Raw genomic sequence first — 18,689 nt, forward strand, 5'->3', positions numbered from 1 at the left:
AAGTGAATCCTTTACATCTTTCAGATAATTAGTCTATTTTGGAATTATATAACTTTTGTCTGCTGTACATTTGTTTTTTCAAATATGTCGCTTTTAATTTACAATAATATTTAAAATGTGTCACATCGATTTTTGAAATTTTTGAAATTTTCTTTTATTCCATTACTGAAATTAACATTATGGATAGGAATAACTCTGTGAGTTTGTTGTGATTTTTTTTTCTTACTCACATGTATATTTGCACTGAAAATGTATTTCAAATTATCTGGACTGCACTGATTTTATAAAACAGTAATTGAAGTTTATGCTGGATTTAATATCTGAATAAATGCATTCTTAGCCTGAGCATGGAAAAATATTGACATAAAAAAAATAGCAAATTGTCTGACTTTCTAATGCTTCTTAGAGTCAACCTTTTTTTACAGTTATTTATCATAATGTCTTGGAAGTCAATTAACATCATTTTCATCCCTCTCTGTTTTGTGTGATAGAAGATTGATATTGGTAGAGGATTAAGTTAGAGAATTAAGCTTTTTTATAGACTGGCATACTAGTCGATGAACGAAAATCTTATTCTCAGGAGTGTGGCAGAAGATATGATGATGGGTCTTGTTTGATCAGACATAAAGAGGAAATAACATGGTATTATTTAGTAAGGATGAGCTGTGCACCCCGTTGGCCATGGACGATGTATTGAACATACAAAAGACATGGCCACTTATATTATTATGGCATGAAAACTAATACATCCCAAGTTTCCATTTTCTTTAATGGATACGGTGATATGTTGACAGACACGTGTATGAAGTTTAAGCATGAACACTGTCTTACATGACACTAACGTTGTTTAACTACGGAGTCCGAAGACAAGTGAGAAATTTAAACATTCTAGTAATCGTCTAATTCAGCACCTGCAAGCGGAAACTGACAGTTTAACACTCAATTAGTCTACCTGTTTGATCACGGGTATTGTGGCGAACTACAATGAAAAAGAAACTAGATCTCTTTTATTACTTTAACATTTTTCAATTCGCCATTTTATGCTCATTGTAATTATACAATATGAAGATTTGTTTAAGGAGTTTTACTGCTTATTTATTTCTGTTTCCTTCTGTGGTTTATTTGTTTTTCACAAAGAAATTAGATCATTTTCTTTATTTCACAGTAGTGTCCTCACAAACAATGACTTTTAATTTAAGAACAAAAGGAAGTTTCGAAATATTATATAGTCACAAATATTTTAGAATGATTGACTTATGATCAATTCTGTTAAATTAATAACCAAGTACAAATATTAATATTTTGTCTAACATACATACATTGCTTATTTTAAAAAATGAATTGGGCAAATTAGAGATGAAAATGTTATATATATTTAGATTATTAAATATTAATTATTATTTTGATTACTTATTAATTGAATTTTACTATTCATAGTTTTCAAAATTCACTCAATTCACTAATTGATACCTGTAAAAAAATATTTATGATAATAACCTTCTATGCAAAAATTCAATTGGGAGTTATGCATTGTCTTAAAATTAATTCATTATCTATATTGTATCAAAACTCTGAGTAACATTTTGGGTAACAGATATTATTGAATACATTTTTTATTAAACTCTTTATATTTTGATTCTGGAAGCCTTCATAGGCAACTTTCTGATTTTGACAGAGTTATTAAAGAAAGATAGTGGAAAATTGGCCATACCTCCTTACCTAGTTTCTCTTCATTTAAAATAGTTGGCAACATCATTATTTACCGATCGTGATATTAAGAAATAACATTATGATTCATTAGGCATTCATTTAATTGAAAATATTTTCTAATGTCAATTTTCTGTACGTTTGAATTTGGGACATGTTTCAGCATTGTTAAATATCTTGCCGTTTCAATTTGTCTCCTTGGAAGGAAATAATAATAAAACTGCACACGCTGCACAATTCATGTAGGATGTGCGCTTGACTGCAGCAATTTAAAGATATTTTTGATGTGTATTTACATAATAAATAAGATTTTCAGATGATAAATTACTCGTGTCAATGATTAATTGGTCTTTTCTGTGTTTTTACATTTTTGGGCTGGAAAGTACAACTAAGATTGACATTAAGCTAGGCTAACGGTCTTATTAATTTAACTCTTCATTGCATTGCCTTGTATATTTTCTCTCTATAAGATTACCCCTCTTGTTTAAAAAATACTGTTAAATTGTTTAATGGCGAAGTAAGATAATTATTTCAGCATTAAAAGATAGAGAAGAAGATTTTACTAAAGACATTAAGTGTGCATAGCTAATTCTTCTTTCAGGTTTGTCCACGCAGAAATCTTGACAGATTCAAATAAGATTGCATTTAATGATATTTAGGAATTTTTTCTAAAGTACATATTTTCTCATTTCGTCAGGGAAAGATAATTAATTTCATCCAAATTTTTAATTATCTTGTCTCTACTTGTAAAGATCGCTAATTATTTTGTTAAATTTCATTATCTAATAGCTATGTTTGTTTTCATAAGCACCCCATTAATTAATACAATCATGGGACTATTGTGCTTTTTCACACCTCCAGCTGGAAATTTGTATTATCTAATTTTATCATGTGAATACCTATGGCTTTGATAATACCCTAGAAACAAATTCCTATCAGTGGACAAGGGAGCTAATGTTTTTACAAGGATACAAAGGGGGTTGGATATTGTTTTTTTAGTTGTAAAGGGCTAGGTGTTAAAAATAGATAAGTGTGGAGCCAGGTGTGTTCTATATGGTTTTGTTGTATTGGTGTTCAGATAACAATACTGTCTATTAAAATTGCAAAGGATAGTCATTATTGTTTAATTAGTGTCCAATTAGTATTATTGAAGTAAAAAACAACATTTTCTTATAGTAAAGTGGAATATTTCACATTCTTGTCAAGTGCCATGCAAATTGTTTTTTTCTTAAAATTAAAAAGTATAATGGTAATTAAAAGCAATTTTGTCAAGTTTTATCAAGCAATTTTGTTGACATTCAAAGTTACAACAAAATATTGAAAAAATATCCCATAGATATTTTTATTCTATGAATAATTAATAATCTATGTGTCTTCATATATATTTTTTTTAATTAATTATGTAACAGTATATGCAAATTAAATATTTTGACAACAACAAGAATGTTTTTGCAGTGGCAGTCATTAAGTATTATAATTTATGTAGTCGAAAAAACTTCTCTCTGTTACCAGTAAGACTAATATTTGTCAAAAAAAGTTGACACATTTGAAGATTCAGTCATCAGCTTTTGTGTTTGGTGGCCTACATCAATTCTGATTTTTCTCCCACTTAGAATAACAGTATATATTTGCATATGCATAATAAGTAGGATTTATATAACAATTAACAAACAATCTAAACAGTGTTGTACAGATCAAAATATGCAAGCAAAAACAAAATAATTAATATGTTCGCTTTTTGGGTCACTGTCTCACATAGTGTCATGTTGGCATCCTAGACATGCTCTCTTCATACTGATATCTTAGTGGCTTAAAATAGATTTTAAGTAGCCACCACAAAAAATTGAATCTTATAACATTTACAAAAGATGGATATCATTTTAATAGTTTTGTGTTCACTTGAATTAATAATAGTAGTCTGAGGTTTATGTAATTTTAATCTCAATATTACATGATAAGTATTTCAATATTAGTTATTTTTTATAAATATTACATAAGTGATATTCCCTTATGACGTATCAAAATAGAAGTTCGTCTTTTTAATTTTTTGTATTTCATAGATAGATGAACAGACCTAATATTCAGAGATTTTTAGTGCTATACCTTCTTTATGGAAATTTTCACAGAATTTTTGATGCAATGCATTTTGTAAACAGTTTGACAATTTTCCTTGACATCAAGAAGAAGTATTAAAAAATCTGAATTTTTTTTTTTTTTTCGACTTGATAAACTATTGTATTGTGTTGTCTACAGTATTTTTGATCAGTGTATGATTGCTACAAGCAATAAACATACATCAGGCATAAGTTATAGAAACAGATATCCACCATGCATCCAACAGTTACTAAATTACATTTAAAACCATTCTTTCACATGGTTTGATTTTTAAAGCATGTCTTTTTTTCGAGGAGGGGTTAGTTGTGAGGTGTTGGACTGTGATAAAAAAAATCAATTCCTGTTATCTTTTTTCTGTATCCACTATATGCCATATATGCTTTTTAAAAAAAAGGAAATCATTTTGTGGTCTTTTGCACTGTTCCAATTTTTTTGGTCATTCCTGTCATCCTTTTAATGTACTATTGTCCCATTTATACCATACTTGCTATAAAATAAAGGAAATCATGCTTTATTTTATTTCTATTTATAGACTGGCAGAAGACTGAAGCTCAGAAGAGAAGAGAAAAGTTATTACTGGAAGAGTTAGTTGCCATAGTAAACAAGAGAGATGAATTAGTCCAGCATTTAGACTCTCAAGAAAGAGCGTAAGTGTCATGATGGGGAGAATAAAATAGCCAAATAAATGCATTGGTTTGAGTCCATCTCACGAAGATAATCTCCCTTGTTCAAACGTTTAACTCATCTGTTACTGCAAAAAAGGCTGAAAATTAATCTGAATTTTATTTAAATTTTCAATCAGATTTTTTTGGGTAAAAAAAATATACTCATCTCTTGACCTTTGTCATTACTGAAAGTTTATCTGATGAAATAATGACTTATAAAGAATACAATATATGTTCATCATTTATGATACAATTTAATGAGAAAAAAACAACATATATTGAGTGAACTATTGCACTTTTGTATACCAAAATAAATGTGTTTGAATAATGTCATAGGCAAAATTATTTAGTAAAAGAATATAATTCTTGTAAGGGACAACATCAAAAGTTCAATGTAGGATAAAAAACTTAATTCATATAGTTTTTTCACTGACCCTACCCTCCTCTTAACTTAATTTGGGAAAAATTGATTGACCACTAAGGATATATATTAAATTGATGTCAATTAACCCAAACTTGCAGCAATTTTTACCCCCACTCCCAAACTATTTGAATTAAGTTTTTTATCCTTCATTGATTTTTTGATGTCGTCCCTAAATAGAAAAAGAACAAATCCAAATAAGATTCACATGCTTAGAAATGCTGTCATTAAGATTTCAGGGATTTCTACAATTTCTATTGAAAAAATATAAAATACATTTGTTTTAAGTTTCAAAGAAACAAAAGAATGTTATAGCAATAAATAACCTTCCTATTTAAGAAAAGTTCTATTTGAATTGCATGCAAGTTAGCCATCAGGAAAAATTCACTTAACATTGTAATAAAGATATAGAAGTTCGGTAATGGAATAATTAACCGTGTTCGGTTACCTGTACAAAAGCCAGGTAATAAAAGTATGCACTTTTCCCATTAAAATATCAAACTCATCAAATTTGCTCATCTTTTATAAAATTCTGCTCTACCCATCAATCAAAAAAGAAATTTATAACCCGATCAGAGGTAATGACGAGGAAAATTGTAGGGTAGGAAAACGGACGCATGCCACGCTAATAGAAATGTGTAACGGAAAACGACCTGTCTAGTTAAACTTTGACTAACATGCTTTTAAAGGGGGTCTACGTCGTGTACAGGTGTTGACTCCGGTGATAAATCTTCAATACTTTCTATGATTGATCTTTTAATTTGACGTGAAAATTTATCGATACATAAAGTAAGGATTGAATGAAGAAAATTAAATTTAGCTGCTGCACCAGGTTGGTTGGACTGCATGTTATTAATTCAATATGTATTGTGAAAATTAATTTGTTTGGTAGAAAATTTGAAATGTGTTTGTTATTAAGGAGAGGTGAAATAAATTCTTCTGTTCCAATCCTTGTTCTCTTTGTATTGTATCCCAAAACAGGAGTGTTTTTTAATAATTTTTTTTTATTTTGGCCATGAAAAAGTTTTAATGATTATTTTATCTGGAAAAGCTGTATGCCGTTTTGAGAAAGAAAATTCAATTGCAAAAAATTCAAGACCTACTCCATTTTCATATAAAGTAATGTATATTTGGGAATTAAATTCTTTATTGCCTTTTCTTTTGAGAATTATACAAAACTTAAGTGATGTTAAAATGTTATAATTAAAGTTTGTTATTTTATAAAAAAAAATTAGGTTGAGATCTTTATTACTGTAAATTTTCTTAACTTTAATGCCTCACAAATGTATTGGATATTTGTTTTTACATTTTAGTCCATTAAATGTTGAAATAAAGTAAAATATTTCATACGGGCTTATCATAATTGTTGAGAATCGATAGTACTGGGAACAAGTAAAATTTTGTTTATTTGTCATACCAGTTTTATTAGTAAGAGTTCTGTCAAGACAAATATAAATATTTTGTAAGAAAACAATGAAGAAAATTAATCTGAATGATCATTGCCTATTGTGTTTATAAACCTTGGTCTTTATATTTTGTCAATAATAAAATCTCATCGAGTGGAATTATTTTTGTAATCTCCCTTTTGACAATACATATTTTATAAGCCTAATCAGATTATAGTGATAGATTCCTATCGATAGTTTTTACATTTATGATTAATAACAAATTGCAAGTGAAAAAATGTCTAGGACGGCGGGTTAGAATAGTTTTACTATACATTGTTTTGTAATACATGTAGTCCTAAATTTTTAATGTATTTTTGACCCCTACTTCAAAGGTGAATACAATTGTGGGAAATAGCAAAAATGTCCTAACAGCCTATTTTTTTGTCAATTTTTATCTAATTTTAAAAGTAAAAGGGTTTTATTTTATTTCTAGAACCACCCAACCCAAAATTAATAAGGAATTGCATTTCTTCCAAACAAGCTACAATCATAATTTATAGCAGAGGATTTAAAGATATCCTTTTTTTTATTTTAAAGTATCAAAGATCAACGGTACTAATTTCCTTTCCAAATGATTGAATTTTAAGTTATTCTTCTTAAGCGATATATTTTTTAAGATTCAGTAAAGCAGAAAAAAATAGATAATTGAAAAAAAAATATTGATTAAAATTTCAATTGATTGACCACGATTACGTCAAATTAAAAAATCTATTTCAAATCTATAACTATTTAGGTAACCGATCGAAATTAATTAATGTTTAAATATAGATTTTGTCCGCTGGATGCATCTTTTATTGTTTGACTTCATGTATCGATCCTGGACTATCAACCTTTAAAAATTGACAATTATAGAGGTCATTTTGGTAAACTATCACACTAACTATTGTTTCTCGACCTGAAAAATTATTATTCAACTTCCTTTCTGCATTAACCGCTGTGAATTTCAATCCCGTTACAGTTAAAATGAATGTAGTTGGTTTCACACCTACTTGTTCGTTGTCTATTTGCCGATAGTTTCTATTAATGAGCTAATGGAATTTTGATGAAAAGACAAAATTAAGGGTGTTTATGATGACTGATGTCTCCATATCCCAATGATTTAATGGAATCATGTTTTTCTACGACATCAACACAACTGAATGAACCTAAATATCATAGGTAATGGTTTTTAGATGAAAGAATCGCATCTTCACGTAGGATGCCTATTGAAAATCACTGACTGAAAACAACTAGTGCGATGTTTTATCAGGGAACTAAAACAATTTCAGCGCATCTTTTTATTCTTCAATTAACTTGTCTACTGCATCAGAATTGAAAGACTTGTACGGTCACAAAAGTGGAAGTAACGGGGGCCGTCTATACATTAAAATAACAGGTAAAATGAATGTTTTCTTTCACAAACGCTACGATAATGGAGGGCTATTCTTCCTTCATTTCCCTTTCAGTTCAATATTTCTAACATTTAACTGCTTGGGTTGATGTTCGTGAATGCCTCATTTGGTCCGATTACAGTGATTGCAGTTCTATTCTGCACGGTCCTAAGATCTTTACATCTGTGGATGTTTATTAGAGATGTGACATCTGGGTTTGTAAGTTTGTCCCCTGTTATTATTATTTTTCACTTGATTTTGACTTATTTTATTAATGTGTCTTTGCACTGCTGCCATATACATGTATTAGAATATATTATTTTAAGGAGAGGGAGTTCTGGGTAATATTTAAAAGTGCATGTGAGAAGGGTAACAGTGTTGATTTTTTTTTAAACACTGAAAAAAGCATCAAGTCATTTTGTGAAAGATTTTCATGCAATTTTGCTGACGGAAACCAGAATTATGTAATTTCATAAGTGAGGCCTTAAGTAATCACATGATCACAAGTTTTTGCCGATTATCACATAATCATTAAGTATCTTTTTTAACAAAATAATCAAATTAAAAAGTACAGTACCTAAGATTATCAAATAATCATAAAATATTTGGTCTTGTAAGCAAGTTATCACTATAAAAACGGGCAAGTAATCACAAAATAAAAATTCCATGAGGAGGTTCATTAGGGAATATTTTAAAAAATAAATAAAAATTAGCTCAATGTACAAATCACTGTGGAAATACTTAATACTTATATAAAAAGAGATGTTTTCTAAATAACTTGAGGCATCAACCCAACAGCATTAAATCAAAGACACAAAAACACTTTTGGCCAAAAAATGTGTCCAAAAGGAGAATCTCAAATCTTAAGAAAATTTCATACAAAAATGTTAGATGTCATTTATTTCTTATTCATTTGGACAATCATATTTCCACCAACAATAAGAAATTACAAGTTTTAATTCCTTTATCTGTTAAATCCTTTAAATGTACAGTTAATTCCTATTAAAACCCTGTAAGACAACAGGACATATGTATCTTTAAGCAGGAAACATATTAAACATCAGGAGGACTTCAGTCTCCACGTAAAATCATCAAATTCCACTTAAAAGATGGTATTAAAAGTAGAAGTAAACAAATATTATTATAATGTTTCCAAATTTTAAAGTATGAATGGACTGAGATGTAGAGATATGTCAATGAAACAGGAACCTTATGACATACAGTTATCAATGATTGACAGGTGTCTTCACACTAGTCAAGCATCAAATCAAGAGTCTAAAAAAAATGTATAAAAGAATTTAGAGACAATTAAAATCCTTCCTTCAACAATATTTTTTCTCCAAAAAAAACAAAACAAAAAGACCAGCAAACCAACCAACCAGTAGTGCTTTATTTTGATGAAATTATGAATATTTTCCAGATCAGGTCCAAATAAAGAAAGATTTGTTGCTCAGTCTCTAGTTTTCTATGTTGTGTTTTGTGAACTGTTGTTTGTCTTTTTGTCTTTTTCTTTTTTTGCAATAGCTTTACCATTATATATTCAACTTATGAGTAGCTCTTCTACATTAATTGACCGTTGACTTTATATCTAATTATTTCTTTAATGTGTCCAAAGTTTTTTTCTAATCTTTAGCTTCTAGCCACCTATGATGATTTGACAAATAACGGTTTTTATTTGTACATTACTTAATGGGTGAAAGGTGTTATAATTGATAGTGTTCACCATCATTACACAAAGTGACCATGTGATGTTTTTATATGTTTTCTGATAGGTTTAATTCCATTGAAGTGACCACAGATAATGAATTATTATGATATTCATTGTCATTGAAGTTAATTACATTTATAATAAAGGAAAATACATGTTTAGTTAATAATAAACTTCTTTTGAATGAATATTTTACAATAACTCGTTTTAGTTTTTTTTTCTTCTGACAAATGGAGCTATGTCTGTAAAAATATATTTTGATATATTTATCATTCTATTTAGTGGTTAGGGGTGTTGTCTCATTGACTCCCCCCCCTCCCCCCCAAAAAAAATCTTATTCTGTTCATAATGATATGAGGATTCCAAGAAAAAATATTCTTAACAGGACCTTATCATTGCTTATGAAAGACCTTTCATTGATCCAAAATTCAAGATGGCTGCTTGTGCTGAGGATAGTTGTCACAGTTTCTTGTTGGAAAGACAAGTTAACTGTTTATTCTTGTAAATCCTTTTGAAGATAACCACATTAAAACTATTAAATTACATTCAATTTTATTATGATGTATGTAATTTACAGTTTTAATTTGGGATCCACAAGATGGGCATAGAAATTTTACTCAAATTCCATGAAAAACATTTTTTACAACCAAATTATACGAAAAATTTTGTTTTATTTTTTAGAATTGAAGAAGAAGAACAGCTTGATAGAAAGATTAGTGAAGGGAAACTGTTAAAAAATGAAAAGAAAGAATGTTCTATACAGTGAAAATTCGGGTATCTTGGTTGTCAGGGAACCAGACTGATTATGTTCCTTTGAACAGGAGGAGGTCAGAAGTCAACTCTCTACAGAGTCAATAACAATGTGTATCCAAGAACCTCATGTGTTGCTATGTGTTCAGATCATGGCTTTAAGTTAGCTTAAAGTTTACACATCATAATTCTGTTGTAAAACCAATGCACATGTAGATTGGTTCATAAAGGAATGCACTGTGCTTTGCAACCAAATGCTGTACATGTATTGAAGTAGTTTTTAAAATACACACTTCATGAGACAATTACTACACAACCTGTGTATTATTTTCACACATGAAATTGATGCTTTTTACCAGCTAATTACTGATGTTATTTAACCATTAGATACAGTCAAACTGGAAGATATATATTTAGAATACATTTAATTATTTTTTCCCTATTTATTGAGACACAAGGTATTTATTTATAAATATTATATTTGAAAACATTAACCAATAAATGCAAAATGTGTGTTACTGCGACATAAGTGTGAAACATCAGTTTACAAAGGATGCTATTTATGGTTTTGATTTTCCTGATGCTACTACTTTTAATTAAGAATTGAAAGTTTACTCTCTTGTCCAAAACTTGGTGCCATGATTTGTACAAATACTGTAAGACCAAAATGACCTTGCTATATTTAGGGGTCAATCTGCATAATTGAATGATTGTTTGTGTTTATCAGCACTTTTATCCCTCTTGGCTGCATTCTGACGCTACTTTTTTATTGGTGAAAGATATCTGAGGGAACCTCTGACATAAGACACTGTCCTAAAAAAAAAATTGCATTTTTTGTCAAAATGTACTGCAGTTCATTTAGTAATGTTCATGTTGTGCATACATGTAATTAACAGGGTTTTGATAGACCAAAAATGTTTCTTATTTTAATTTCTGAGGTGGGTTTGTTCACAATGAATTGCAAATATAATAAATCTATAACACCTGTGTTTTATTTCTACTTGAAATGGCAGATAATAAATAAAAAATAAAAGTGGGAGCATATTTTTAAACAAATATGAAGTCAATATCGATACTTCAGTATGGGGTTTTGGTCGTATAGCTACAAGTGCTCTTATATGGAAGAGATTTATAAGTTTTATATTGTATGTAAGTTTTGTAGCAGAAAGAAAATCACAGTTAAATTTTCCAATCAGGAAGATAGCCTTTACTTCCATTAAAATAAATATGAAGTTTATTAAAACAACCTTCATTCTAAATGTTTTGAGGGTTAACTTTAAATACAAAAACTACCAAACTACAGATAACTTTAGTTTTCACTTTGTAGGGTAAAACTTTCATATGGGCAGTCAATTGAAATGTTTGTAATCATTTTAATATTTTAGATAAATTTGAATATTAAGTACATATATCCTTAAGAAAGCAATAATCAATAAATATGGTAATGTTTGACACAAACACTTATATTAAGGTCAGGAATGTCCATCAGTATAGGATTTTGAAAATTCAGTGAAACTTTGATTTGTGGAGTAGGTTTCATAGCCATTGCATAGTTTTACAAATTAAACAATTATCTGATGAATTTGACCAGATTTGATTATCTTATGGTGATAGCTTGATTTATCTAAAATTGAAATTCATGATCATTTGATTACCAAGAGCATTTTTGATTCATGATTAATCAAAATCATAGTTCAATAGAAAAGCAAAAAGAGTTGAGGATTTTCAAATTTATCCAGGAATCCCCCTTACAGGGGCCTCATCCAGGTCTCGGACTGAAACTTCAAGTTCATATTCCTTGCATGCATCAAAATCAAGCTGAGAGTTGCAAGTACAAAAAAAATATCCTTTCAATTTTCAAAAAATGTTTCTACTGCTAATCTTGACTTTTAGTTAGTATGAAAACAAAATATTTATACAGGATTAAGAAACATTAATCACACAATTTGATATAGGTGTCTTCTTTAACACTTCCTAGGAAATAGTAAGACTTATCGTGAAAAAAAAAAGAAATTCTGACGTCAAGGAAAGACTTACTTTTTTACGAGATAGTTACATAAAAATTTACTAGTAGTTATGTAAATGTAAATTTCATGAATGAAATTAATATCTTCCATATAGGTGTCTGATATATTAAGACTGTGAAGAAGAAAAAAAAACAAAAACAGACATTCTGACGTAAATGAAAGACAGACTTTTTGACGTAAAAGTTACATAAAAATTTCCTGGAAGTTATGTAAATGTAAATTTTATGAATGAAACGATAATCTTACGTCTTTGTCATTTGAACTCAAAAAATATAAATGTAGTGAATTGTCTCATTTGCAATCATACTACACCTCCTTATTTGTAGATATGAATGAAATACATATGATATTGTGTAATTGTCGTGATACAAGATTGTGGTAGGGGTGGTGCTTTGGATTATTTTTTTTCTGTCTTAATATACATACTTGTGGGTGATATTTTGATCTTTAGTTCATATTACCAGTTTCATATTTTAAGTCCAAATTTTCTTAATTTTATATCTAGCATATTTAGGGTGGGTGGAATACAGCATTAGATTCATAGATGTGATTAAAAGATTTTGTATAATGTTGCTGTAGCAAATTTTTTTGTGGTTTTTATGTAATTTGCTTTGGAATATAGCATAGACTTATAGATAATAGAATTAATTTTTTTGTGGATGGATAACACTTTTTGTATGATTTTCCTTAGTTTACTTGCTTCTTCAATTTTAACTTTTTTTTTAGCATACAGTATCTACGTTTTCATTGGTTTTCTTAAAATTGCTTTGGAGAACTTTCATGCATCTTTTAATTGACAATTTACATGTAAATTTTGTTATTTCACTACCATCACAATTTCAAATTATCATAAAAATTAATTTAAATTATATTCATCTGTATTAAAGGTAATCTTTGGATTTATATTCTTTCTTATTCGTTCTCACAAAAAGACGGTGAATTATTTGAGAATGAAAAAAATGTTACAAAAATTGCTGTGATAAAATTAAGTGAATTGCATTGATAAATATTCAGTAATGAAGATGAAATAAATATATTATCATATAAATGATTTGCGTCAAAGAAATCAAAAACTGTCAAAATTACTCAATTAAACTATCTATTCCCAAGATGGAAGAAGTCATTATTTGTGTCAGTGATGTTTCTTAAAAACTTTTAATCTTGACAAGGTTTTTTTTAAAGAAATTTTGACCCCAGTACAGTGCATTTGTCTGAAAATTTGAAATTAATCCTCGGTATCCTAGAGAAAGTTTCAATTTTTAAAATATAAGGGTACATCATTACCATTTTGTTTATATTTTTAAGCCCCACCTACTGATGTTCGCCAATATACGTAGATTTTCAAACTTAACACTATTTGCTTTTCCTTTGTTACTGTCTTTTGGATGTAAAGTTTCAATTTAATATTTCTGAAAGATCAGACTAAAGTTTAATGATTCTGTTTCAATCAGTACACATGCCAAAAGCTGAAAAAGAAGCAAACATGGAAAAATAAAAAAAATACATGAAACAGTTGATCTCACATGTAACTTCAAATTATCTCTTTACAATAGAAGTAAATTATTTCTTTGACGTAGAAGTATAAATATCTCATTTCTTTGACGTAGAAGTATAAATATCTCGGGCAAAAAAAATACACTTGTGTTTAGAGTTAAGCCTATTTATTTTACTCAGATAATTCTAGGGTACTTTAAGCTGTATTTGCACTTTTGGTAGTTATTTTTTTACAACATTGCAAGTCATCCCATATAATACCTAAGAAACTTTAAAAAAAAAAAAACCTAGTTACTTGCCCTCCTTATATTTCTTTTGGAGGAAATCCCGAAAATGTATACTTTTTTGTTTGTTCTCAGTATAGGTGGATTAGATTTCTATTAAAAAAAAAAATTTTTGTAATCCCTCTGAAGAACATCTTTCAATCAATTTACTTTACCTCTTTTAAATCTCAAAAACTATTGGTTATTTCATTGTTTTTTCCATAAAATGAAAATAAACTTGAATATTTAGCCAATCAATGTTTTGGTGTACGCTTTTGAAACTATCACCCAAAATGCATTAGATTCTAAAATTTCCAGTTCCAGACAACAAAAAGTTTACAATCTAGTTGTTTGACTGTAAATAGGTAATATATTTTCAATGGTATGTTTTGACTAGTGTAAAAAACAGTCTGGGGCAGATCAATGGGGGGTCTCTGGTTGCCAATTTAAAAAAATATATATTTTGTATATTTTTCATTGCCTTACCTTTAGTAGAGGCCTCTTCTTTTTACTGGTCATAATTCAGTTAATGATGGTGGCAATAGACAAGAAAAAGACCTGAGATAGAGAACAAGTACAACACAAGTAGTCAATTCAATTCTTCATATAAAACCAAACCATGTCAATTGTTAAGAATGTCTTCCTTTTGCTGACACAGTTGTGGTTTGTAAGATTACATAAAACAATTGAAGGTAGTTTAATCTATCCATGTATGTCAGTAGGTCAGCATCCCTTTCCCTTCTTAGGTATAAGTTATTTTGTACTTTTAGTTTACTGTCAGTGCTGTCAAAATTGTATTGACCATACAAGTACTGTTAATTCAGATTTTATTACAATGTTTTTATTATTGCAAAAAATCTGAAGGGATAGAATCGCAATAATTAAAACTCTCATTTTGAAATTTTTTATATGAATCAAACCGGATTTTTTTTTGAATATCGCAAAAACTTTAATTGCAATTGAGTCTTAAATGACAAAATCGCAATAATAAATGCATGCAATAATTTCAGTACCTGTTATTAGACAATCTATGACCGTTTAAAAGGGAATATATGTATGTAGGGCAACATGTCGAAATTTGGAAATTTGGATATATATACTAGATAAGCATCAAATTTCCAATCCTTTTACAAATAGATTGATATTTTCAATTAAGTATAGCATTTCTGGTACTCTTTACCTTTATCCATAGTTGTTGTGTTGATAGTTTTATAGTGTTTATAGATCATTTCCCAGATACTAGCTTTAAAATAAAAAAAAAGAAAAGATACAGTATTTTTTAATGATTACATTTTTTTCAATTGTGTTTTTAAGCAACTACTGTATTTGCATGAGAGTAATATATTATACCTATAAATAAACAGATATTAAAGATAGACAATCTTTTTTTTTGTTGTGTAGAAGGGGGAGTATGCATGTTATATATTTTTTCATTGAGTAGATCTAAAGTTTTTTTTTTCTCTTAAAAATATTGATGATATTTAACAAAAATGGGAGGAAAAGGTGGGCATATTCTTTCATTAGATATGTAAAAGTTAACCCTTAATATTTATTTAATTTTTATCAAACCAATGAAATATTCCATTTCATAGACCGCTATGTTGAATGCCTTGAACTAGTTAGTTTTTGAATATCATGTTGTATATTATAGTGGTATTGTGATTTTTCTGTTATATGGTGCTTTTTAATCACATTTGTATGCTGTGCCATTTTGTATGACATTGTTACATATTTATGTTGTTAATGTCATGTTATAAAAATAAATATGATGAAATGTATACTTACATTCTGTATGTGCCATTCCCCAAGTCAGAAGCTTGCATTGAATTCATTGATTTTTGCTATTTATGATTTTTTCATTTTTTTTCATTGAGGGTTTATTTAAAGATTAGGCTTTTAGTTTTCCAGTTTGATTTTGTTATACATTTGTCATGTTTGGGTCTTGAATAGTTTACTTTGTGGTATGGGTTTTGCTCATTGTTGAAGGCTGTACTTGGACCTTAAATTGTTAACTTTTTCATCATTTGGTCTCTGGTATGAGGTTGTCTCATTGGCAATCATACAACATCTTTTTTTATATTAAAAGTTTTTATATGGTTTACAGGGTTGATAAATTATAAAGTTCAAGGTACTTGACTTTTTAAAGTGATACAAACACATCCTTCTTTGTTTAAGATGGATGATATCAAGATAGCAGTCTGCAAGTAGACAACCTACACAGACACATTTTATTAATCAAATTATCCAGTCTTTGCCTTTTTCCAAATTCTGCATGCTTAGGGCAAAAAACGGCAAATACAAGTTTTAAAGTCTTTGGGTTACTTGGTAGGGGATTGGACCCACATCATGATGCAATTGGAAGATTCTCAAATTCATTCAATTTAAAAGGAGAAAAAAGAACATGAGTGAGTGACTACAAGGTCAAAATTGGAGACACAATTTAGCGATGTATTTTTTTAAATAATTTTTATGTAGGAGAAGGCCAAAAGTTTCATAAAGTACTTGCTACAGTCATCTTGCAACTACTCTGATGCATGAAGTTGTTACATGTTATTAACTTTTAAAAGAAGCATTGAGCAAATTAGAACCCTAATTAGCTGACCACTATGCCAGGGTAATGTAAACAACAATAAGTAAAGGACACAAGCATGTCAAAAAAGAAACAAAATTGTATAATTTTGCTTGAGATAAAATTACAACTTCAACAAGCTAAGTTGACATAAGTCAGTTGAGGTGAAACTATTTGTTCAGGATTGCACCCGAGATGTCCCACTACGACTCTATATGAATACGAAGTCACCGTTGTTCTGAGGATAGTTATCTCAAGAGTTTCAATGCAAGCAGACGTTTTTATTTCTTAGCCTTATTTTGTGTCCGATACAACCAATCTACGATTTTGGTGCCATGACCAGGATCGTACAGTGGTTTTATTTCCAATTACCCTACACCCTTATATTGTATACACTACATTAAAACAATGCTTATACTTGATTTAGTTCAACAACTTAAATGAAAGAACGCAACTTATTTGGGGAGCTTCTTCTTAATGTGCTTCTTTCTCTGGATTATATTATCGTAAATACGAAATATAAAACTCTACAGGGCAACTGACTAAAGGCTGAGCAACACGCACCTAACCAAAATCCAGGGGGTCTAAAGTGTTCTATACGGATAAGTAGATCCTGTTTCGCATGTAACACCCGTCGTCTTTATCATGAAAAGAATGAAATTGTTGATTTCATAGTCAAGGAAAAGAGGATAAGCTTGAATCTACAATTTAAGTTGATCCGTGATCATCTGTGGCAGGGAAATTCCAAAACACTCGACCAAACGAGTCATGATCACGTCCATAAAACTTCCGAAAGAATGACTTCAACTTTAACAGCGTAACCTTTGGTTCAATATCTTCATTGTAAGCAGACACTCTTATATAACTATATGGACTATCGTTTACTCCATATACAGTCGTTGTTGAAATGTTGCTACCTAGAAATGGTAAGTTTACAATAAGAACGCTAAAATCGTCCAATGTGTCTTAAAGTTAAGTTCTGAAATGACCTTCATTGTTAATTTGATATGTTACACGCTCTTGTATCCTTCATGTTCTTGTCCAGAAAGTACGTTTAACATAATCACAAACTTTCAATTTTTTAGTGAGAGGATTTTATTTTTAATTCGGCACTGTTAGTTACCGTTGAAATGCCTTTTGTCAGTTGAAAACACGTCCTCCAATTGTAAAAAAGGTTGAATATAAGATAACTACCTGTTTCTTAGAGTTTTGATTGAATCGAAGTGTGGTTGGTAAAAGTATATCTTCGTTTGCCCTTTTTTATGAACCCCTACTATTGAATTTCTTGGACCTGGTCAAGTGAAAGCAAAAAATTTGTTTAAAAAAATGTCAAATTGAAAAATGATATTGGACGGTAATCTTTAAATCTTTATATGAAAATAAATACTGTCCGTCTAAGGTTGTGGATTTGACTGTCAGACACGTTAACCCCTTTCGTGTCAGGCACGTGCATATTGTAATCGTTACATTTTAAGGAAAAGTGATTGACGCGATGTGAAACGCCTTTTTAATACTTTTGTGTTCTTGTATTCAAAATTGTGCAAGGGTAGACTGTACCTTCTTAAGACTTAGACTATTACAGTAAGGAGTATTGATTTTGGATGAGCTAAAACCGGTATCAAAATGATCTACACTAGGGATGAAATATTTCCATCATAAGACCATGTATAGTTTTCTAGCAGTTTAGCAATTTGATCCAAATGAAAAAGAAGAAAACACACATTGCTGACATAAAAATACAATAAAGGATCAAAATATTAATTTAACATAGAATATGTTTTTCTTTTGTTTTTGTATTAAGTTAAAATAAAATGATAAAAACAAACAGTTAGTATAATAGTCCCAGCTCATTTGAAAATGTTTTACTATAATCATGGAACTTTTATATTGTCAATGTAATACTTCCATGCTATAATCAAATACAATATATAAATAATGAACATGGACGTATTATATTACTTCCATGATATAACTTATGATAACTTTATTTAAAACAATTTTACAATATGTTCTAAATTACATTTAAGTGTCCATAACTGTCTCGTCTATTATATTTCAATAAACTTAAAAGCAATCTACCACCTCAAGTTGTATTCAACTTATAAGGTCAAAGCGATTAATTTCACTGCAAAGTAGCAAACTTTGTTTAGAA

At 29.2% G+C, this 18,689-nt stretch overlaps 1 protein-coding gene across 4 annotated transcripts in view; it reads left to right on the forward strand.

Moving 5' to 3' along the window:
• LOC143069071 (EH domain-binding protein 1-like) overlaps window positions 1-15,746 on the forward strand; it is a 118,147-nt gene extending 102,401 nt beyond the window's left edge. For all 4 annotated transcript variants that reach the window (XM_076243513.1, XM_076243515.1, XM_076243514.1 and 1 more), the window contains 2 exons: window positions 4,355-4,469; window positions 10,116-15,746. In XM_076243513.1, coding sequence (XP_076099628.1) covers window positions 4,355-4,469; window positions 10,116-10,200 — 200 coding nt within the window. In that variant the 3' untranslated portion in view covers window positions 10,201-15,746. The remainder of the gene's footprint in view (window positions 1-4,354; window positions 4,470-10,115) is intronic.
• Window positions 15,747-18,689: the final 2,943 nt, after the last annotated feature.

The sequence above is a fragment of the Mytilus galloprovincialis genome, chromosome 3 (assembly GCF_965363235.1).
Source record: "Mytilus galloprovincialis chromosome 3, xbMytGall1.hap1.1, whole genome shotgun sequence".
NCBI classification, from domain to species: domain Eukaryota; kingdom Metazoa; phylum Mollusca; class Bivalvia; order Mytilida; family Mytilidae; genus Mytilus; species Mytilus galloprovincialis.